The following is a 23061-nucleotide window of genomic DNA, read 5'->3' as shown; positions in this document are numbered from 1 at the left end:
TGTCGGCGACTGATCCGTTTCCCCTTTCTCGAGGGAGAGGGTGTTCTGAATTTCCTCGCCCCGCCCCGCGCGGCTCGCGCCTGCGCAAGCCCGGTCTCCTACGCCCGGATGCGGTCACGTGCCCACCGGGCGAGGCGGGGGCGGAGCGTCGCGGGTGGTGGGGGCGGGGTATGGCGCGCTGTGCGGCGCAGGGCGGCTGGCACAAACGGCGGCGCCGGGGCCGGAGGAAAAACCTCGGTGAGGAGACCGCGGGGAGGGCATGGAGCGGGGCGGAGAAGGCGCTTGAGGCCGGGCGCCGGCGCGAGCCGGGCGGGGTGCGGGGGCGCGCGCCCAGCACTCTGTGGCGAAGCCTGGCGAGCCTGGGGAGGGGAGGGTGGGGGTGGGGCGTGGGGGAGGGAACGCGCGCCGGGCATGTTAAGCGCCGGCCGTTGGGGGGGTTGGGGGGGGAGCAGGGAGCGGGCGGAGGGGGAGGGGAGGGGTGGGGACACGGGGTTCCAGCGGCCCTTAGGCCTTGTCTTCGTCTCCTGCTGTGCCCCGAGGGGCCCCGGGACCCGCACCGAAGGGACTTGGGAGGGGGGCGCTTTTTCCTTCGTCCTTTCCCCGAGTGCATGAGCCCTCCTCCACCCTTCCCTCTGTCGCTGTGGACCCTGCTCCCACGGGTCCCTTCCGTCTGTCTGTCTCAGGACCTCCCTTCCGTCTGGGTGTGTGTCAGCCCCTAACGGGCTTCCTCCTGTTGGGCTGGGTTCTGCCCGGCTGTCTCAGGCCCACCCTCCCTGCTCTTCTCCGGTGTGTGTTTCTGTCTCTGGATCCCCCAGTTTCCACGGTCTGTAGATCCCCACATTCCCTCTGTGTCTTCCAGGCAGATCCCCCCTCTCGCCCCCACCCCCAGTCTGTTTGTTTCTAACTCTCCTACTTCCCACACCGCCATCCTTTTCTACTTAAAGTCCGCTCCTTCTTTTCTGTCTGTGGGTCTGTGTCTGTCTGGGGGTGTCTCTCGCCCACAGCTCCCACTGCAGTCCTCTGCCTGTGGATCAGCTACCCAGTCTCACCCCTCCAGCTGCCCCCTTATTGCCCCTTGTCTCTTAGTGATTCCACCCAAGTCCCAGAGTCTTTTTCCCCACGTGGCCTCAGGTTTTGGGGTCTTTATAGCTAAGTCTAACTATCTATTGCCCCTGCCACTCCCCACCCTCGCCCAGCCCTCTTCCCTGTAGCTCTTCTCACATTCCTTTTTCTCTCTCTGTCTCTGTCTCTCTCTCTCTCTCTTTCTCCAGCCACCGTGACAGGTCCCTTCCCAAGCCCCTAGGGACAGCAGAGGACTTGGGGACCAGCAAGCACCCCCAGGGCACGAGAAAAGCCCCTGCCATCTGCCCTGCCTCATCCTGCCCCACGCCAGGCCCAGCCGCCCCGGCCCCCGGCTGCATCAAGTGGAGGAGGAGGAGGTGGAGGAGGGTGGCACCATGGGCCTGGGCCGTGCCCTCCATGCCCGGGGGATGAAGACACTGCTGCCATGGACAGCCCGTGCCAGCCGCAGCCCCTGAGTCAGGCTCTCCCTCAGTTGCCGGGTTCGGTGTCAGAGCCCTTGGAGCCTAGCAGGGCCAGGATGGGGGTGGAGAGTTACCTGCCCTGTCCTCTGCTGTCCTCCTACCACCGTCCAGGAGGGCCTGGTGAGGCCTCGGCGGGGAGTGGGACCCCCAGAGCTACAGCTACTTCCACCACAGCCAGCCCCCTGCGGGAGGGCTTCGGTGGGCAGGATGGCGGCGAGCTGCGGCCGCTGCAGAGTGAGGGTGCTGCGGCACTGGTCACCAAGGGGTGCCAGCGACTGGCAGCCCAGGGCGCCCGACCCGAGGCCCCCAAACGGAAATGGGCAGAGGATGGTGGGGATGCCCCCGCCCCCAGCAAGCGGCCCTGGGCCAGGCAGGAGAACCAGGAGGCAGAGACAGAGGGGGAGGGCTGCAGCAGTGGCAGTGGTGAGGCCAGCGCCGGGCTGAGGGAGGAGGTGCTGCCCGCTGCACCTGAGCGCCTGGCCCTGGACTATATTGTGCCCTGCATGCGGTACTATGGCATCTGCGTCAAGGACAGCTTCCTGGGGGCGGCGCTGGGTGGCCGAGTGCTGGCAGAGGTGGAGGCCCTGAAGCGGGGCGGGCGCCTGCGTGATGGGCAGCTAGTGAGCCAGCGGGCTATCCCGCCACGCAGCATCCGTGGGGACCAGATTGCCTGGGTGGAAGGCCATGAGCCAGGCTGCCGAAGCATCGGTGCCCTCATGGCCCACGTGGATGCTGTAATCCGCCACTGTGCTGGGAGGCTGGGCAGCTACGTCATCAATGGGCGCACCAAGGTGAGGCTGCAGGGACCGGGTGGTGGGGTGGGGGGCTGCCCAGCACTTGTTGGATGCCTAGTGTTCTGAGCACCAGTGGGTTTGGAGATAGGCTTCTGGGGTCACAAAAGAGTTCAGGCAGCTCTGGCGCAGGGACTGTTGGAGCTCACTTCGGGCTCTCACTCCCTGTGGCCTTAGTTTGTGTACCTGTAAACCATGGGTTTGGCCCGTAGTCACCATGGTTCTTGACCTTGCCAGGGATCCTCTTGAAGAACCTGAGGAGAGGTGCCGACAGTCGTAGTCCCACATCTGTGCATGGGCCATGGTGGGGTTCACAGCCACTTGATGTCTGTTCTTGGATCCTAGACCAAGAATGTTCAGTGTAGACAGGCACGGGTTTCTGCCTCTGCCGTCTGTACCTGTCTGTCTGCCCCTGTCTTTGTTCTTCCCTGTTCCCTTATTTTTTCATGTACTTGGGTATGTCTAGTCTATCCTGTCCATTGCCTGTCTTTGGTCTGTCTGTTCTGTCTCCCGGGTAGGAGAACCAGAAGGTGGAACGGGGAGGGGGGCAGTGGTGAGGCCAATGCCAGGCTGAGGGAGGAGGCACTGCCCACTGTGCTTGGTGCTGGGCTGCATTGTGCACTGCATGCCATACTGTGGCATTTGCATCGTGGACGGCTTTCTGGGGGTGTCTGTGTGCCGGCCCAGGTGGAGGTTATGTCCCCATCTTTCCCATCCCTCCCCATCTTAGACCCTGTCCTCCATCCTGTCTGTTCTGTCTCTCCATCACTTTATACTTGTCTGGCTCTGGTCTGTTTCCTTGATCCTCTGCCGTTGTATCTTTTCTTGGTCTCTTTCTCTTGTTTTAGAGTAGCAGTTATCTTTTTTTTTGGAACCTGGGCCTGTTTGAGAATCTGCCAGAAACCACAGACCCTGTCTTAAAAAAATGCTCATTTGATTGGAGTTTATGGTCAGTAATCAGGGCCTTTTGGGCCTGCCGCTGCCCATTCAGGAACCTAGGGTTAGGAGCCTGCACAAGACAGTAGTCCGTAGGGCCTTTTGGCCTGCTGACATGTTAATTCTCCTCATGGAGGGGTGTGAGGATCCTGGCCTTGAGTCCAGGGTTTGGCGGTGTTAGGACAAGGCCCGGTAGGGAGTGCCCACTGCCCAGCACCAGTGATACCTGGCTGATGGCACAGACTGTGTTTTGCCCTGCAGGCATGAGGCTGTGCTCCTGATGTTCTCTCCCTCCTCCCTCAGATCCTGTCTTGGGTTCTGTCTCTGCAGCTTCCGTCTCAGGCTGGAGCTGGCTCGGGGACTAGGGCTCCCCCGGGCCGAAGCCACTGGCTTCCCCGCCCCAGCTGGAACTTGTCCTGCTTCCCTCTCCCTCCTGTTACTTCGGTAGCTGGAGGGCCAGAGGCGGCCCCTCCCAGTGGCAGGAGAGATCAGTGGGAATCTCCCTAGCCACAAGGTGTTGAGCCCCATCTCCCCAGGGTCACCCATCCTCACAGGAGGGAGGTTGGTGGGGAGACCACAAGAGTTGAGTGGCCAAGGGCAGGATGCTTCTCTGAGCTTCTGCTCATCCACAGGATAGGAAAACCAGGTTAACTCCCCAGCTAGGCTGTGGCCATTTCAGGAGGGGAGGGGAGAGGGCGCAGATCTCTTTTCCTTTGGTGCCTTGGATGTGGTTGGGAGCAGGCCCTGGAGGGGTGGTGGGGTGGGTGTTGAGACTTTTTAGCCTTGGGAGGTAAGAACAAGCCTGGCTGGACTAAGAAGGGAGGGGAAGAGCCAACCCAGCCACTGGAGTTCCTCTCAGACCCTCCCTGCCCCCGTGAGGCAGCAACTGCAGGCTTCCTCGCCTTCAGAGGGCAACATCTGGGCTCCCTCCCCAAGCTCTGGAGTAAGACAGTGTGGGGTGGTCACGGCAGCGGGGGGGCCTCAGATCACCAGTGTGGTTTGGGCTGGTAACAACCTGCCTCTCGGTCCCGAGTGCCGCTCCTGTGCTCTTGCCTTCCTCCTCTCCCTAGATCCTCTGCTCAGCGGGCCTGCAGGTGGGAGGGAACTGGCTCCCATTGGCATCAAGGGCTACCATAGGTGACCCCGGGAGGCCCCTTTAGGAGCAGTTTGGAGGTGGGGCCTGCTGCTGTGGGCTGAGACCTGGGGTTCTGATTGGGGGTGGGGTGTGCATGCACAGTGGTCCTAGCTGCCCCTTCCTGGAGATGGAAGTGTGAGGAGCAAGTTTCCGTGTTACTCTGGTTGTTGTCCCTTCCCTTGTGGGGGCAGGAAGTAGATGCTTCTCGGGGGCCGGAGGATGCCACCCCCAGCCCCACTCCCAGGTGAGTATATGTGGGGGGAGGGGGGCCTTAAAGGGCCTGTTCCTGTGCCTACCTTCACACACACAGGAGTCCCATTCCCTGACAGACTACAGAGTGTGTCCCTGCCTGCATGGTGGGAGACCCTGTGAGGGTGCACGGGAAGGATGGAATGGAGGCCCTGAGACCCAGAGGAGCGCTTTTAATTAGCAGCTCCCTCCTTGGCACTAGGGAGACAGGCCTGGCCCTGGCGGCCAGTACTAGGTAAACAGGTACCTGTGCTGATTTTGCACTGAGAGGGATGGAATGGGAAGTCAGCCCAGGTGCCTTCAGCTAGAGGACTCGAGGTGCTCCTGGCCCTGAGACCTGAATAACAAGGGGGACGAGTGGAAGAGCGTTCAGGCAGGTGCAGAGGCCTTGAGGATGAGCTTGGCCTGGTCAGAGAAGAGTGAGGAGGATTTCGAGGCTGGAGATAGTGTGAGGCTAGTGGCCTTGGAGGCTGTGGTCAGGAGTTTGTGTTTTTTTGGGATGCAGCGAGGAGCTTGAAGGGGTTTGAGCAGTGGTGAGCTGGAGTAAAGGGCCTCTGGCTGCTGTGGGGGTGGGTTGTGCGGGAAGAGGTTGCAGCACTGGACCCCTTTCCCCACCCCACCCTCGAGCAAAACTGGCAAAATCTCCAAAGAAGTAGTGTTAGCTCCATTTCGTGGATGAGGAACTGGAGATGGGGAAGTTCCGTCATCTGCCGAACATCACAGCTTATGTTGCAGCACTGAGACTTGAACCCAGGAGATAGGTCTGCAGGAACACCTGGGCCCTTTTCCTCACATCACATCCATCACTTTGCTGGGTACCTGATGAGAAACAGGCCCGGAGTGGCTAGGCCCAGGACTCAGAATGGCCAGGGCTGCCTAGGGCAGTGGCGGTTATCCAGGAGAGGAGGCGAGAACCCTGGGGCTAGACCTGTGCACACAGAAGCCGAGACCTGGAACAAGGTCTGACTCAGATCTGTGGGGGTCAGGAGCCTCCAAAGTCATGTTCTCGGAGGGGTTCATGCTACTGCTGTAAACCGAAGGTCTTCATTAGCCCCATTTTACAGATGAGGCGTTTTGAGGCCCATTCAGGTGATGAGACTGTCCAAGGCTACTTGGCAGGTTTTCCTTGGAGTTGGGATTAGATCTCAGGTTCTGGTCACATTCTGGGTTTTGGTACCTGTTCAGTTGTGTAGGAGACAGATTATTTAGCGGGTATTCTTTATAGTAAGGTTAGTGGTTCTCAACATTGCTGCACATTAGGATTACCTGGGGAACCTTTAAAAATTCCAGGCTCCACCTGAGACCAAGTACATCAGAACCTCTGAGGTGGGCCTCGGTATCAGTGTCCCAGGTCATTCCAACTCTACAGCTCAAGGAGAGAACTCCTGGTGTGGGGCTGTGAAGCCACATCCCTGCACACCAGGAAATGTTTAAATTGCTTTTATCCTAGTGAAATGTCTGACGTGGGGTCAGGTTATCTTTAAAAAAACCAAGCCCTCAGTTGCTCACTGCGCTGCATGTTGGCACCAGACGCGGGGGGTAGGGGCGTGAGGTGTGTGTGTGTGTTGGGCTGTTGAGGCCCAGGGGCTGAGGTTTCTTGTGGATGGAGGCTTGGCTGAAAAAGGAGAAAAGGAGAAAGTCTGGGTGCTGGAACCCTTGGAGCCCAGGACACCTGAGGAAAGATGAGGGGCTGAGAGGGGTGGGAAGGAGGAGGTGAAGGCTGCTTATCTAACGTCCCTGCCACTTAGCCTCAGTAAACGCTCTCCATCCGTCTCTGCCAGGCCATGGTGGCATGTTACCCAGGTAACGGGCTGGGGTACGTGAGACACGTTGACAATCCCCATGGCGATGGGCGCTGCATCACCTGCATCTATTACCTGAATCAGAACTGGGATGTCAAGGTAGGATGTTGGGGGTGGGGTGGCGTGCATCCGTTGCATTTTCCTTTCCCAGCTCAGCTTCTAGCATTGTCCCCTTCCTCTTCCCAACCCACGGGAGGGGGGCGGTGGAATGTGCCCAATGGCTCTTTCTGGGAAATGGGACCTCCTCTTCAGCTGACTGTGCGGCGGCAGTTCCCCCTCTTTGGGGAATGGTGCTGTCTGCCCAGCCCCCAGCCTAACCAGCACTTCCCCCGCCCCATTTCCTGTCGTCTTAAGTAGCTTCCTGCCCATCTCCATGGTGATGCAGACTCTGCGTTGTCATTCATTTTGAGAGCCTGAGTGGTGGGAGGGAGTGATGTGTGAAGTTATTATGCCCCCTGGTGGGCTCCTGGGGGCCGGCAGTGCAAGGCAGGGGCTCTAGGCAGGACTCCCAGCCTGCCTCATCCTCTGGCCTGCCTTCAGGTGCATGGCGGCCTGCTGCAGATATTCCCTGAGGGCCGTCCCGTGGTAGCCAACATTGAGCCACTCTTTGACCGGCTGCTCATTTTCTGGTCTGATCGGCGGAACCCCCATGAGGTGAAACCAGCCTATGCCACCAGGTATGGTCCACACTTCCGGGAATGTGCCCAGGTGCTCCCCCTGTGCCAGCAAAGTCTTGTCAGACCCCTGAAGTGACTAGGAAGTGATGGAGTGCCAAGAGGGGGCGGCTCGGGGTGGATATAGTGGCTGGAATTGAAGAAAAGTGATCTCTAACCACCCTCTGGGGCTGCTCTGGTCTCCAGGTACGCCATCACTGTCTGGTATTTTGATGCCAAGGAGCGAGCAGCAGCCAAAGACAAGTATCAGCTAGGTACCGGCCTCCCAGTGTCCCCTCCCTCAGGGCCTTCCTCTTCCGTGTACCTCCCTGGGCCTCAAGCCGCCTCATCAGTCTCACTGGATCCTGTCACTCATTTTTCCCCATCGTTGCCTACCATCCCTAGACAGTTCACTCTCCTGGTATCCCCAGCATGAGCCCCATCTCTTCTGGTCATCTCCCCTTCTTCCCAGGTTTCCTTGGTCTCTTAGTTCCGTCCCTGATGACTCAGTCTCCTGTCCCCCTTCACCCCCAGCATCAGGACAGAAGGGTGTCCAAGTACCTGTATCACAGCCGACTACGCCCACCTAGTGGCTAGCCCCAGAGCTGCACGGACAGACAGCTTGCCTGACTTCGGGAGAGCCCTGGGCCCGGTGCCGCCAGTCACGGTGCCTGTTCCTGCCCCGCCACTGCCGCTGCTTCTGACTTTGCCTCTGTTTTGCCTGGTGTGGAGGGCTCCATCCATCGCTGAGGACCAAGGAGGAGGAGAGACCTCTGCTGCCCTGGGCTGGGGGCTGGGGTTGTGACCTGAGCAGAGGCCGGTGTTGGGGACTGCCATTACTGGAGCTGGGGGCCTGTGTCCTGCCCTGTCTGGTCATGCATGTCCCTCTCAGGTTTGGAGAGCTGGAAGGAGGCGTTGCCACCTCCCACCAGAATGCAGGATTTGGGGTTGGGGTGAGTCATGGCCTCTTGCTGGCAAAGGTTGTGGGGGAGTATCCCCAAGCCCCCCACTCCTCCAGCCTGGAACAGGAAGTGACTCCCCAGCCCCTTTGGCCACGGCACCTTTTGGACTAGGCTGCCGCTGCTGGGCAGGATGAAAGGTGCTGGGAGGAGCATGGGCCTGCAAGTCCTGTCAGCCAAGAAATAAAAGTTTACCTCAGAGCTGCACACATCTGACTGACTCACTCCCTGTTGGTAAGAAGACGCCTCCGTCTGCAATTCAGGGCCTTTATTGACCAAAGAGGGTAAGGAGGTCTGAGAGCCAGTGAGCAGAGGGTGGCTGAACCTGACTTCAGCGGGCCACCAGACAGAGTTGGAAGGCTGGGGGCACTGTGGGGTGAGGTCGATGTTGGCGGGGCTCCCCACAGGGAGCAGGCAGAACTGCTGTAGAATGGAGGTGAGGAAGACCTCGGATCGGGCCAGGCCTGCACCCAGGCACATTGCTTTCCTGGGGACGTGGGGGTGTGGAATGAGAAACCCATGCACCCCACGGCACGTCCAGGCTGGTCCCCTCTCTGCCCAGCCCAGACCTGGGGCAAAGGGCATGAAGGAGTTGTTGCTCTGGAACTCACCCTTGTCATTCAGGAAGTTGGTGGGATTGAAACAGTCTGCGTCCTTAAATTGGGTGAGATCCTGGTGTGCAGACACAAGGAGAGGAATCATGAAGGTGCCCTGGGGAGATGTGCAAGGGTTACTTGAAAAATATGCAAGTGACTATTCCACACATCCATCCAAGACCCCATTTCGAAGTCAGCGGCAAGGAAGGCCGCCTACTTTCTTGCTCCCAGAGTCAGTGCTCTGGACGCTTAGGCCTGCTCATCTCTGTTAACAGGCCCTCCCCAGCCCCTGCGCAGGATCCCCAGTCTTGGTGGCCACCTTGGGCAGGAAGTGACTGCGCAGGTGGGCCTCACAGGTGAGGGCACGCGGCAGCTCCAGCGGCAGCACGCTAAAGACGCTTTGGATCTCCTGCAGCGTGGCGTCGGTGTAGGGCAGGCATTCTTAGTCCTCCAGGCTTGGGGCGCACATTCGACCTACCACGGGATCCAACTCCGCCTGCGCTTTGGCTGGGGCCGGCAGAGATGTGAACTACCCCAGCCTCCAGCCAACCCACAACCCTAGCCGCCTCATCCCTAGCTGTCCAGCTCAGAAGCCTACCACCTCTGGGTATTTGAGCAGAATGAGGAGTCCGTAGCGCAGGGTGGTGCTTGTGGTCTCAGTACTGCCAAGGAAGTGGTTATGCGTCGTCATCACCAATGTCTCCTGGAAATGGCTCTCCGGGTCCTTCTGTGGGTAGAGGAGCCAGGCATCTGCTGGTGGGCAGCAGGGCCCTGTACCTTACCCGTTTGATCAGGAAGCAATCGAAATTGCGGGGTTCCCCGGGCTGCCGGTTGCTGCTGGGTTTGCTGAGAGGTGAAAACTCTAAGCTCTGCTAAGTTTCAGAAGATTCCGTGGTGTGGGCCTGGGAGCCATTTTAGGAGGGAGGGGAAAATGTACATCTGGGGGGACAGGAAATCAATAGGACCTTGAACAAGACCATTCGTGTCCCTATGGGGAGACTGGACCAGGACTTTGATGTAGGTTCTAAAACTCTTCCATTCCAAGATTCTAAGACTGCCCCATTCTAATGATCCAATGTAGGTAGGTCCATGTACTTGGAATTTGGCATAGACTGGGCACACGAGGGAGGGATGGGGGCCGACCCTCTCACCTCACCCTATCTGGAACTCATGATGCAGAAGTTGTCACTGAAGAGGTCCAGGAGCCTCAGGAACTCTGGGTCCTCGTAGCCATAGCGGTTCTCAAAGACCACGGAACACATAACCTTAAATACGGCATTATCTAGTAGCCGCCGGGGGTCGAACGGAGCTCCCGGGAGTGGGAACATGACAAGGTCATACGCTGTGTCTCGGCCCCCACCCAGCTCTTGGGTTTACTGGCTTCATTCCACCCAAACGCCTTCCCTAGGGCACACCCACAACAGGTCCCTATCCTTTTCCGACCAGGCCGTACCAACGCTGTCTTGAAATTCGCCAAGCAGACAAGGCGCCTCTTCCAGGACACGGTCCTCGATGGTCCGCGTACCCAAGCCGAACTCCTTAAGTGCTCCAAGTGCAAAATTGCGCAGCGTCCGCCAGCGCTGCCCGTTAGAAGCCGCGATGCCTGGGGGAGTGGAACAAAGAAGGGGACGGGCCGGGGAGTTAGCCACGCCCCATCCCGGAAGCATCCCGTAGTGGAGTCGACTTCCTCGCAACTCTTCGCTCTGCTTCATTTCCTGGTCTTTTGGTTGCTACCCCAGCCTTCTCGGGCCTATCCGCACATTGGCCGCACCTCTGCTGGTCCCGATTCCTCATCCACGTGCTGGCTCTCTTTGGCCTTGACTCTTAGGCTCTTCTCTTCTACTGGCTGCACAAGGATCCAGCCTCCCCCACCGCCATTCGACCCCTACACTGTGGCTCCTACCCAACCTCTCCTCAGAACCCTTGACTCTATTAGCCCCCGCTCCATTTCCCCCGGTCTCGCTCCGTATCGCAAACTGGACGTTCCCGGTCCGCACTTCCGCCGCCCAGGCCTCACCGTTTCCGCGTGTGAAGCGTTCGAAGGCTGCCCTGGCCCCGCGGCCGGAGAAGGCATCCGCTTGCAGCACTAATGCGTCCCGCTGCGCTGCGTAGCTGCACGGCACCACTGCAGGGCGCGGGCCCAGCCACACGGTGAACACCGGACCCCAGCGTCCAGGGAGCTACACGGAGCCGGTGCTCAGCGGGCCCGGGTCTGGGCTCCTGACCCCTCCGCCATCGAGACCCCAGAGCCCGGACCCCAGCTCCCTTCTCCTTCAGACCCAGGAGTCCAGCCCCACCGCCTTCCCTCAAAATCTAGAAGTCCAGGTCCCCAGCCCCCTGCACCCTCAGAACTAGGTATCTGGGCCCTCAGCACCTCCCCAGCCTTGAGCCAGAACAGACCTCTCTGCTCCCCGTCCCCTGGGACCAGACTACCCGCCCCAGGCTCCCCCTCCCTTGGGACCCGGGAGTCGGGGGGGTTGGGGTGGGGTGGGGGGTGGCAGCGAGACTCCGCCCTGAACCAGGAGCTCAGGGCCACTGCCCCTTTTCCCTCCAGATCTAACTTCCCACCCCCAGTCTCCTTTCCCAGAAGGCAGGACTCCAGGTCCCTCACCCTCTGTCAGGAGTCGGGGTCCGAGCCCTCAGCTCTGTCTTCATTCGGAGACCCAGGAGTTCTAGCCCCCAGCCCCAGCTCCAGGAATCCAGAATCCTGTTACCCCACCCACTGTCGGGGCTACCTCCGTGAGTGCACGGTCCAGGTGTCCAGACTCGAGCTGCAGCAAGTTCCGCCGAAGTGGGAGCGGTACGGGCCCAGGGTTAGGGCCGCCTGCGTCTGAGCGCCGGGTGCACCCCAACCTCGCCTGGCTGCCTGCACCTCTTCGCCTCTTTGATTCCCTTGGGGTCTTGGGTGGAGCAGGGATGGAGACTGAAAGTGGGAGGGGTGGCCGCCTTTGGGATGCTCATTCTGTAATTCCCCAACCCAAAGTCTGCACCCCGCCCCCAGCCCTATCACTGCTGGCCTTGGCTCCTCCTGGCCTTTTGTGTGTGTGTGTGCCTGCCTCAGCCTGTCCTATTTGGTAGCCTTCATGCACTAGCATTTTCATGTCAGCATACCTGGTCAACAGGTGCACCCTCTTGAACCCCCAGCACCTGTGGGTCCGTCTCACTTGGCCTGTAGCTGTGCCTTCCTAATCCCCTGGCCACCTCTGGGCCCACGACCACTGAACACTGTACCTTGTACTTCTGATAACTCAAAACATCCTGACTGCTAAATACACTTCTTAGAGCACTCCTGGTGATGTGTCCATTCGCCTGGCACTCCTATGCCCTGTGCCTGTGATTCCTGGGGACTCGCACCTGAGCCCTTGTCACTTCCACACCCACTGCTCTTGGAGCTCTGTATGCCATACATGTCTCCCAGATGCTCACTCAAGTCCCCTAGCGTCCTGGTGCCCATCAGCTTGGCACTTCCAGCCTATCCTATGACTCCTGGCTGCCTTCCCACGGTTGACACCCTTGTATTTCCACACTTAGGCCCTGCCCTGAACTCCTGCCATCTCTATTCCCAATGCTCTGGCTCCCAGATGCCCCAAATGTCCTATGCCTATGCTGCTACACCCCTGGTCTCCAGTCCCCTAGACTCCTCAGTGGGCACCCCCGCCTGATGCCAGGCCGCGATGGACCAGGGGCGGGGGTTGTGGCTGAGTCTGTACTTGGAACAGACTGTTCAGGAATACGGCCCACCCTGCCGCCCACCCTGCCGTGCCGGATCCAGCCTTCCGCCAGGTACCTGGCACAGGGCCCAGACCTGGGGAGACGGTGGGGGAGCTGTGCAGAGTCTGGGACAGGGCTTGTTTCTGGGAGTGTCTCTCTCACTCTCAGTCTCTGTGTTTCTCTGTTCATCTCTCTCTTTCTCTCTCTTCCCATTTCTCTCTCTCTCTCTCTGTTTCACTCTCAGTGCCTACCTCTGTTCATGTTTGTCTTCTCTCTTGTGTGCTCTCTCTTTCCAATGTCTGTCTTTTTCTCTCCCTGCCTCTTCCAGTTTGTCTTTACCTTAATCTCCCTCTGTCTCTGCTTTCCCGTCTTCCTGCCTGTTTGTGTAGCACGTCTCCCTGTCAGCCTTTGTCTGCCTGGTGACTGGCAGGGGCTGAGGGGCAGGGCACTGCTCAGAGGCACTGACTCTGCAGACAGCAGGGCTGCAGCAAGCATGCCCTCGCCACCCCTCCCCCAACTCCCACCGCAGCCTCTCCAATGGATCCTCTTTCTCAGGCTCTTTTCAAGAGCAGGCATTTTGTCTTGTTCACTTCTGTATCCCCAGCATATAAAATAGTGCTCAGCACACAGTTGGCACTCAGTAAATGTTGCTGAACGAATGCATGGCTTTCTTCATCCCTATTTCTGTCTCTGTTTCTCTCTCTCTCTTTTTTAATTGGAGTATAGTTGCTTTACAATGTGTGTTAGTTTCTGCTGTACAGCGAGGTGAGTCAGCTATGTGTGTACATATATCCCCTCTTTTTTGGATTTCCTTCCCATTTGGGTCACCACAGTGCATTGAGTAGAGTTCCCTGTGCTATACAGCAGGTTCTCATTAGTTATCTATTTTGTACATATACGTGTATATATGTCAATCCCAATCTCCCAATTCATCCCACCCCCCTTTCCCTCCTTGGTGTCCATACGTGTGTTCTCTACATCCGTGTCTCTACTTCTGCCTTGCAAACAGGTTCATCAGTACCATTTTTCTAGATTCTACATATATGCGTTAATATAAGATGTTTTTCCCTTTCTGACTTACTTCACTCTGTATGACAGTCTCTAGGTCCATCCATGTCCCTACTACAAATGACCCAATTTTGTGGCTGAGTAATATTCCATTGTATATATGTACCACATCTTCTTTATCCATTCTTCTGTTGATGGACATTTAGGTTGCTTCCATGACCTGGCTATTGTAAATAGTGCTGCAGTAAACATTGGGGTGCTTATGGTTAAAATATTATACTTCCCTTTTTTTTTTTTTTTTTTTTTTTTTTGCGGTACGCAGGCCTCTCACTGTTGTGGCCTCTCCCATTGCAGAGCACAGGCTCCGGACGCGCAGGCTCAGCGGCCATGACTCATGGGCCCAGCCGCTCCGCGTGTCCCAGACCGGGGCACGAACCCGTGTCCCCTGCATCGGCAGGTGGACTCTCAACCGCTGTGCCACCAGGGAAGCCCTATACTTCCCTTTTAATTCATTTGGTTCCACATTACAAATCTAATCTCAAGTTTGTCATTTACTCTTAGACAATATAAATTCTTGTCTCTGTTTCTCTCTGTTGCTCTATAATTCGGACTCTATTTCTCTCAATCTCTGTCTTTGGCTGAATCCTTGTGACTGTCTCCCTTCCTGCCTGTCTCTGTTTCTTCTCTTGCGGCTTCTCTCTGGTTCTCTTTTTGTCCTTTCAGATCTCTGTCTCTCTTCAGCTCTGTGCCTCTCTTAATTTCCATCTTGACTTTAGCATCTCCTTGTCTTCCTTCTCTTTGGGCATCTCTTATCTCTCCCCTTTTCTCAGTTCCTCTCTTTCTCCTCCTCTGTCTCTCTGTCTTTCTCACTCCCAATCTTTGGTTTTCAGGATCTCTATGTATCTCTCTATCTCTGTCTGTCTCTTTCTCTTCGTCATGTGTTTCTCTTTTGCATCTCTCCATCTTTCTTTCTCAGGACCTCTGAATCTCTCCTTTTCCCCCTCCCCCTCTGCGTCCCTGCCTGGGCCCTGGGGCAGACTCTGTGCTTGGCCTGTGGTGGGAACAGTGTGGGGATTAGGGAGCCACCACCCCATGTGGGGGCCACCTATAAGCCTCCCTCCAGCCAGGCCCATACTCAGCAGAGCATGTCCCAGCTTCTGGGTGACCTTGGGGAGACTCCACTCAGGCTAGGGCCTTCCAGGTCACCTCTGCACATGGCTAGCGGGGCCAGCCTCCTTCTGTCTGACTCCAGCTCAATGAAACATGAGATGCCTGCTCCTTGAGAAAAGCTACTGTCAGCAGATGTCAGCTTGTCAAGTCCAGTCCCAAGCTGCGAGGCCCCATGCCTGGGACCGCTATCCCCACCCCAGAGGGAGGAAATGCAAGACAAAGAAACAGTCCAATGAGAGGGATGAGAAATGGGGGAGAGTTTCGGTCTTCCAGTGCCTCACTTCGCCATTCATTGCCCTTCCGCTCTTTCTCTGGTCATTTTTATTTCTTTCTTTGTCTCTGTCTTCTATTCTCTCTTTTTTTTTTTTTTCAGTACGCGGGCCTCTCACTGTTGTGACCTCTCCCGTTGCGGAGCACAGGCTCCAGACGCACAGGCCCAGCGGCCATGGCTCATGGGCCCAGCCGCTCCGCGGCCTGTGGGATCTTCCCGGACCGGGGCACGAACCCGTGTCCCCTGCATCGGCAGGCAGACTCCCAACCACTGCGCCACCAGGGAAGCCCTCTTCTATTCTCTTTGCATCCCTAGGTCTCAGTCTCCATATCTCTCTGCTTTCCTCTGTGTCTCTGACTCATAAGATTTTGAAGAGCAGTGTTGGAGCCAGGTGATCTGCGTTCCAAACCCAGCTCTGCCCGTTTCTGGCTGTGTAATATTGGGCAAGTCACTTCACCTCTCTGAGCAACCTCAGTTTGCTCATCTGTAAAAATGTATAATAAAATTGCTTTGTCTCATAGGGATATTTAAATGAGGCATTTGGACCAGTGTGTGAATAGGCAGCACTAGGTAAGTGTTAGTAATTGTGATTTCTCAGCCTCTGGGTCTGTTTATTTCTCCGGGTCTCTCACTTTCTCCCTGCTTGCATCTCCATCTTTGTACAGTGCCCAGCATCTCTTGCAGACCTTTTCCATATCTCTCTAGGCTGCTGTCTCTTTCTTGGCCTTGGCTTCTCTGCCTCTGTCTTCATTCGAGCCCTCACAGCCTTTACCTTCCAGCCTGTCTCCAGGAAACAATTTCTCCCAGTTTTTAACCGCCCTAAGGGTGAGGGTTGAACTCATCACAGCCAGGTGTCTCCCCTCTCTGCAGCCAGACCTTCCTTCTCCCCATCCTAGAGGACTATCCTCCTCCCTTTAATTCAGCCAAGGCAGGTTCGAATCTATTATAAATTATTATAAATTGATACAAAATCCCCCAAAGTGTGCGCAATAGAACGAGTTCTGTGGATAAAACAAGGCATGCACTTCCCCTTCCCCTTGGCTTTCTCTGCCTCTGGGGGCTCAGAAGGTAAAGACAGGAGCGAAGGGGGATGGACATGCGGCAGGTGAGGGGAAGCGAGTGTGACAGCGAGAGGGATGGGGCGCAGGGGAACGGGCGGTCTCAACGCTTACTGGCGAACCTGGAAGGGATGAGGCGTCAGCGCGAGCGCAGGCACAGCTGGAAAGGCCGCGGCAAATTGCAGAGGCCGGAGCTGAGCGGGGTCAGGTCGGCGTCCTCGGGCGCCCCCAGCGGCTCCAGCAAGAAGCTGCAGGATGGCGGTGAGGAAGAGGAAGAGCTCCCCGCGCCGCAGCGACTCGCCCAGGCACAGCCGGCCTCCCACAGGGAGAAAGGGTGGGCAGGAGCAATGAGACCAGATGGGGTGAGGGGCGCCCTCAACTTTCAAAGGAAAACATGAGAATAATGGCTGGGTACTCACGGACCCATCCATCTAAAAGTCTGGAAAAGACAGTTTAAGTAAATCGTGGACCTGCTGGAAGTGCAACATTGCAGGGGTTCGAGTCCCAACTCTGACAGTACTAGTTTCCTGATCTTGGGCAAGCCACAGTTTCTGGGTAGGTACCTGAAGTGGGGAGGGTAATAGTGCCTCATTTTGTTGTTGTGAACATATATAATGCTCTAAGCACTATACTGCTATTAATTTAATCCCCTTAATAACTCCAAGAGGTGGACCTTTTTATGATCTTCATTTTATAGATGTAAAAACCGAGGCACAGGGACGTCCCTCGTGGTCCAGTGGCTAAGACTCCGCACTCCCAATGCAGGGGGCCCCGGTTTGATCCCTGGTCAGGGAACTAGATCCCACATGCCGCAGCTAAGAGTTCGCATGCCGCAACTAAAGATTCCGCATGCTGCAACTAAGACCTGGTGCAGCCAAATATATAAATAAATACATAAATAAGTAAATATTAAAAAAACAAACAAAACCGAGGCACAGAGAGGTGAAGGAACATATCCAAGGCCACACAGCTAGAAGATGACAAAGCTGGGCTCTGGCAGCAAAGCCCAGCTCTTAGCCACCACTCTCAGAGGTAGCACCTGGTGCACAGTAGGCAATATGGTAAGTTACCTATTATTATTCACCCCACCCCATTTTCTAATACTGAGTTAAACAGGAAAGATTTTTTTCAGCCGGGTAAAGACCAAAGCCAAGAAAAACCAGGACCACTTCAACTGCGCCACCCAGTGGAGAGACTGACAGTGACCAAGTCCAAGTTAAATTACAATATTATCCTGACTCCCTGCCTCCCTCCGTGGGGATTTCAGTTGCTATCGGCCTATAGGAGCAGAGTTGGGAAGGAGAAGGAAATGTCTTTGCATATCCAAAGCTGAAGATGGGATGGGACGAAGAAGTGAGAGGGTTTGGGGAGTGGAACTAGGCCTGGGGAATGCAGGTGGAATACGGGGCCAGAAAGACTGGATCTTGTCCCTGACCACTCTCACCGGCTGAGAAAGGCATGAAGGCAGGGCTCTTCTTGAAGGACTGATTGGCAACCAGAAAATGCTCAGGGTTGAATTCCCAGGGCGTCAGAAATTGGCTGGGGTCGTAGTGGACTGTATTAAGGAGGGTGATGATATCCGTGCCCCATGTGGGTGGAGAGGCAGAATCAGTGGTGTTAGAAGGGCTGGGAGGTTCCCAAACTAGGATTTCCACTGTGCAGAGCTGGGAGCCCTGGGGACATGATAAGGGGTGGTGGAGCATAGGACTCCACAGGGGTCCAGGAAGTCTAGGGTGTGGGAGTCTAGGGTTCCGCGTGATGGGTGCTGGAAATGGTTTTGTTGGGGTCTGAGCCAGGGATGCAGGATACCCCCCTTGTAGGAACAGATTTGGGGTTCCTGGGGTGGGAGTGCAGTCTCTGAGAACAGTATTTAGGTACAGCGGCTCCCCAGGATGAGGTCTCAGACCTTGGGGATTTCAGAGAGGGTCTTAGGAAAGGAGCCTGTCATAGGGAAGAGGTCTGGGGTTCAGGACGTGGTCTAGTCCACTATGCTGTGGCGTACGGCTGAGTTTCTGGATTTAAGGGCCTCAGATGTCTGTTGCTAGGGCTTGGGTTGCCAGTTGCTAAGGTCCGGGGTGCTGATTGCTAGGGCCTGGGATATTCCTTGCTAGAGCCGCAGATGCCCGTTGCAAGAGCCTGGGATGCCTCTTCCTAAGGTTTCAGGTGTCGTTTGCCAGGTGTCCAGAGCACCTTGGGTAGCAGGAAGCCTTGAAAGGTCGTGTCCCGAGTGACGTGGTGTGGAAAGCTCATGGGATGACGTCTGCGAAGCGCTGCACCTAGTGGATCACCGCATCTGTGTAAGGCATGGCCGCTCGGTCCTCCAGCGCAGGCAGCCACGCGCGTCCCAACACGCGGTCGATCTCCTCCTGTACGCGGGCTGCAGGTGGAGGGGGGAACGTTGTTGAGGGTATCAGCAGGCTTGACTGTGCTGAGAAGAGGTGTGTGACTGCGTGTGGAAGGGGTCCAGTCAATGCTTTCCAGTCGGGGGGCGGGGCGCGCTGCAGGGACGCATGTGAAGGTTAGCCGGAGCTTCGGAGGGAGGCATTGAGTTCAGAGATGTAGGTGAGGGCGTAAGTTTCGTTCGTGCCAGGGCTCCTAGGGGCGGGGTTGTGCGGAGGGGGTTCGGGGCTGCTTAGGGTCCAGGCCCCTGATGGGATTGCCGGCGGGACTTCGAGGACCAGGGCTGCACGAGGATGGATGGAGTGAGTGGGGTGTGCGGGAGAGCTGAGAAATCGGGGGTGAAGCAGGCGGCAAAGACCCAGTCGGTCTCCGCACAGCGTCCTGGAGGCCAAGGTTCCGCGAAAGACCCAGAGGTGGGGTTTGGGGAGGCGGGGTCGCAGACTGTGAGGTGTGGGCCGTTCAGACTGTGTGGGAGGAGATGGGTTCCTGGGGAGACCCGGTGGCTGAGGCTCTGGGGCCGGGCTCTGGGGCCGGGCTCTGGGCGGGCTGCGCGAGTTGTGTGGGCAGGGTCAGAGGTGGGCGGCAAAGCAAGATCATGCGGGCGGGGTCTGCGTCCCGGCAGACCCGGCAGGCTGTGTGGACTGCGGGGACCACGTGGGTGGGGTCAGCCTCCGGTGGGCTTGCGGGTTTGGCTGTGCGACCCAGGCGCGAGCTGGAGGCTCTCACTCCAGACACACTGGGCTGGAGCTCATTGTTTGTGGGCGGGGCTTCGAGGCGGGAGGAGCGGGTGTGCTCTATCGCGCCGTGTGGGCGGGTCTCCCCACCAGGCTCCCGGCGCTCGCACCTTGCACTTTTGGATACTTCATGAGCGCGAGGAAAGCGTGGCGCAGCGTGGTACCCACGGTCTCGGAGCCTCCAAAGAGCAGATTGTGTGTGGTCATCAGCAGAGTATCCATGTGGAAGTGGCTCAGTGGGTCCTGCTTCTCCTGCGGGGGATAAGAGGTGGGGATGTGACCAAGGCCGCGGGGAGATCCTGCGGGCTCGGATCCTGTGCGACCCCTTCCCCACAGACCTGCACAACTGCTACGGGGTGCCACTTCAGCCCCTCCTCTCTTTAACTTTCTTTCCTTGGGGGAGCTGGGGAGCGCGGAAGGGCAGGGTAGGGAGAATCTCAGACGCGGGTCCCACAATAACAAATCCTTAAGGATTTCTTAAAGAGCTGTTAATTGGGGGAGGCCCCGAGTGGCCCCAGCAGGGCCAGGTGTTCCAGCTTCACTTCCCGGATGTGGGGAGATTAAACCCAAACGCGCTCAACTCGGGATCCTTGTTGGTTTGAGGCAGGATAGCAGGTCAGACCAGAGATGAGACTTCCAGGCAGGGCTTACCTGTGCCATCTTGGTAAGGAGCAATCAATGACGTCCCGGGGAGAGTTTGGGTCGAGGGAGGCCTGGTGGTCACAGACACTGCGGGCGATGAGGTCCTTCATGCGTCCGAAGTTCTGGAAAAGGTGTTGGTGCAGCCCGGGCACCCAGTCCAGGAGGCTCGGAAAGATATTGTACCGCTGAGGATGGAGCAGAGCTGTAGGGATTAGGAGGAACAGACAGGCAGGGAGGTAGGGTGCGTGTGTGTGTGTGTGTGTGTGTGTGTGTGTGTGTGTGTGTGTGTGTGTGTAGCGTGGGGCGGGGGCTATGTGTAGGTGGAGCCCCTGTGGAGTGGGCAGGGCCGCATACCTCGGGGGCGGGGTCAGACAGAAAGGGGCGGGGCCTTGCAGGGCCAATCGCAATTCCTTCCCTGCCCACTGCTTCCCCTGTATCCCTGGAAGGGCTGGACCCCCAACCCTCTCGCCCGTGGAACTAGGCCTCCTGACCTCTCCCCAGGGGCTGCTCATGATTTGGAACTTGTCATTGATGGGATGGATAAGGGTGAGCAGACGCTTATCGTCGTAGTCGAAACGGGTGCCGAAGATCACGGAGCAGATAATGTTGGACACCGAGCGGCTCAGCACAAACTTGGGGTCGAAGGGCTCGCCTGAGGGTGAGGGGCTAACGGGTCGGGGAGACGCAGTGTGCAACACACCAGACCCCAGGCGGTAACACCACTAGCAGCAGAGAACACAGGCTCCTGGCCACCTAACATGCAGCATAACAGCACCCCAAAAGTATCTGACAACACAATATTACACACAGTGTCTGACAATATTACACACAGTGTCTGACAATACAGTGTCTGGCAATACCAAGCTGCCGTACAGGATATTCTCGGCAACACAGCTCACAGCACACACAATACACCATACACACAGCATACAACACAATATTACACACAGTGTCTGACAGTACTACAACCTCACTTGGCAATGACACACAGCAGCACAACCTAACACCCAATGATCCGACGACCCAACAGATCACGGAAAACAACACGAAAACAACACATTCCTGCATTAGCCATTACATGATAGCTCGGCCCAGCAAACTGAACCTGGAGTTAAACAGACATAGTTTGGATCTTGGCTTGGACTCTTAGTCTAGGCATGACCTAGGCGAACCGACTTCCCTTCTCTGAGCCTCAGGTTTCTCATCTGTAAAATGGGTGTGTTCTGGAGGGTCTGGTCCGACTGGCAGTGGCTGCTCCAGATGTGTGCTCAGGAGCTCTGAATGTGTCTGGGGGTAGAGGGGCTGCTCTGAAATCATCTCCGTCCACACCACCTTGTCCCCCTTTTTCCTAGTTCTCCCAGTGACTTTTAATCCCTCCCATCTTCCTGCATTATTTGCATGCGTCCGGGGCTCACAGCCAGCTGCAGTGATGCCCTGAGTGGGTTCCTTGGGAGGGAGCTGAGCTCACCTCAGCTCTTCTCACTGTGGCCAGTGGTGTCCATTTGCCCTGGATTGGGGTGAAATCTTCTCCATTTTTTTGCCACTGGGGACCCTGGATCTGGTTCTGGGTCTGGTTTGGGGTTACAGAGCTCTGGCAAAATGAAGGGGCAAGGATGGGGGCAGGATCTCTGTCCTGGGCAGAAGTTTTCTCATTCTCTGGGGGCCCATTTTCACAACTCTTCTCACCCTTTTCTGTCTCTTGCAGCTTGTCTCTGAAATTCTGTATGTGTCTCTCTTTGCTTCTGCTTCTGAAACTTTTTGTCTCTTTTTATGTCTCTGTCTCTCTCATTCTCTCTCCCTTTGTGTCTCTGGGTCTCTATCTTTCACCCTCTATTCTATCTCTAATTCTCTTTGCGCCCTTTCTCTTTCTCTCTGCTTCTTTCTCCCTGTAATCCTTCTCAGTCACCATCTTCTCCTGACTGTCTGGGTGTCTCCCTGCCTCTTTTTCTTTCTGTCTCTCACACCTCCAAGAGCTGGACTGCAGTGGACAGGACTGAAGCCAGGCTAAGGTTGAAGGAGGATTTGGGAGAAGGATGGGGCAGGCAGAAGCCTCAGGAGAAAGGATCTCAGATGTGAATGGTACCCCTGCTACTGCCCACGTACACCTCTGATCTCTGGTGGCCTTGGCCTTGCAGAAGCTTGAAGCAGGGTTTCAGTTCCCGGCCAGTGATTGTGGTCAGTTCGCGGTGGTGAGAGCACCGAATCCTAGCCATAGACCACTGGTCAGTGACAAGGCCCCTGGCCCTTCGGCTTTGCAGAAAAGAATTCCCACAAAGACGGAAAGTAGTGAAACAAGTAAAGTAGTTATTAGGAGAAAAAAGTACAGTACGTGTGGATAGACACACGGGCAGACTCAGAGAGAGAGTCATGCCCTTATGGCAGTTTAAATCACTTATTTCTTCCAGTTTCCTTTGGCCAATCATTTTGATTTGCCTGGCTCAGAGTCCGTATTCAGTTTATCTCAGGACCTTGCCATGTGTGCGTGTGCATCTCTTAGCTAAGCTGGATTCTACCGAAGAGGTCCGTGGGCAGTTAGCCTCACTTACTATGGGGTGGCGCCCCTTCCCATTTTGACCTCGAAGGAGCTTTTCTGTGCATGTGTAGTCGGGGAGGTCTCCTGACTTAGAGAATGAGAAATAAGTGGTCTCTTATCTTCTATCTGGGTAGGGCCCAGCCTCCTCCCTCGGTTGTCCTGCTATGCTTGTCTTGGAGTATTGGTCCACAGGGAACAAATCTCCAATTGCTTTACCCTGGGGTGGGGGGGGCATTTACCTCCTGCCTCACCTCCACCTCCGAGGCTCTCTTAAGCTCCCCACCAGCTCTGTCTGCTCTTGGGTCCCACCCCAGAAACTGGCCGCAGTTACTCAACTCCTTGCTAGGTCAGAAGGGCAGATTGCAAAAACCTGGAGTTGGGCTAGGACTCCAGTTCCTGGAGGTTAGGGTTGGGGAGAGAACCCCAGAGGTCAAGGGTCTGGGAGGCCAGGTGGAGGTGTTGGTGACCCCCCAGGTCCGTTGGTGGACACGATGGTAGTTTTCCCATGGGGGTGGAGGAGGAAGTGCTTGGAGGTTCTGGGGGATTTGACACCCCAGTCCCAGGCATATGTTGGGATGGAGGTGGGGCCCATGCTATTATTTAAGTCCCAGAAAGGCAGGTTGGGGCAGGTCCTGGAAGAGGGGTGAAGGCTTGATTACGGGATTATGTATTTCTAGTTTCCCTCAGCATCTACCCCTACTTCTGGGGGAAAGGAGCAGTACTGGATCTACCTGAACCCCATAAGTGACATTTCCCTGACGCTAGAACTGGGTTGAGAGGGGCCTGATGGGACTGCCTTACTGGGGAACTTGGGATTCACGAGAAGGGGAGTTTTAAGGGGCTTTGAGTTCTTCTGGTGGTGTGACTTG

General features: G+C 56.7%; 1 protein-coding gene and 1 pseudogene across 2 annotated transcripts; one reads left to right on the top strand and one right to left on the bottom strand.

Moving 5' to 3' along the window:
* Nucleotides 1–111: 111 nt before the first annotated feature.
* On the top strand, nt 112–7844 carry EGLN2 (egl-9 family hypoxia inducible factor 2). Its single transcript, XM_082676507.1, has 6 exons — nt 112–237; nt 1272–2335; nt 6437–6556; nt 6998–7134; nt 7318–7385; nt 7645–7844. The coding sequence occupies exons 2-6, from the start codon at nt 1508–1510 to the stop codon at nt 7698–7700; spliced, it is 1209 nt and encodes a 402-aa protein (XP_082532633.1). The 5' UTR covers nt 112–237; nt 1272–1507; the 3' UTR covers nt 7701–7844.
* A 102-nt stretch (nt 7845–7946) lies between these two features.
* LOC309836696 lies at nt 7947–21872 on the bottom strand (annotated as a pseudogene). Its single transcript has 17 exons — nt 21743–21872; nt 20151–20311; nt 19669–19844; nt 19128–19269; nt 18074–18260; nt 17322–17469; nt 16042–16199; nt 12419–12470; nt 11401–11495; nt 10683–10845; nt 10119–10268; nt 9817–10007; nt 9448–9604; nt 9267–9392; nt 8985–9194; nt 8295–8780; nt 7947–8081 (listed from the first exon to the last, which is right to left on the bottom strand). The product of its transcript is annotated as an uncharacterized misc_RNA (transcript).
* Between the last annotated feature and the right edge of the window lie 1189 nt (nt 21873–23061).

This window comes from Grampus griseus, assembly GCF_964374135.1.
Source record: "Grampus griseus genome assembly, chromosome: 19".
NCBI classification, from domain to species: Eukaryota; Metazoa; Chordata; class Mammalia; order Artiodactyla; family Delphinidae; genus Grampus; species Grampus griseus.
This window is presented reverse-complemented; position numbering and strand designations above follow the sequence as displayed.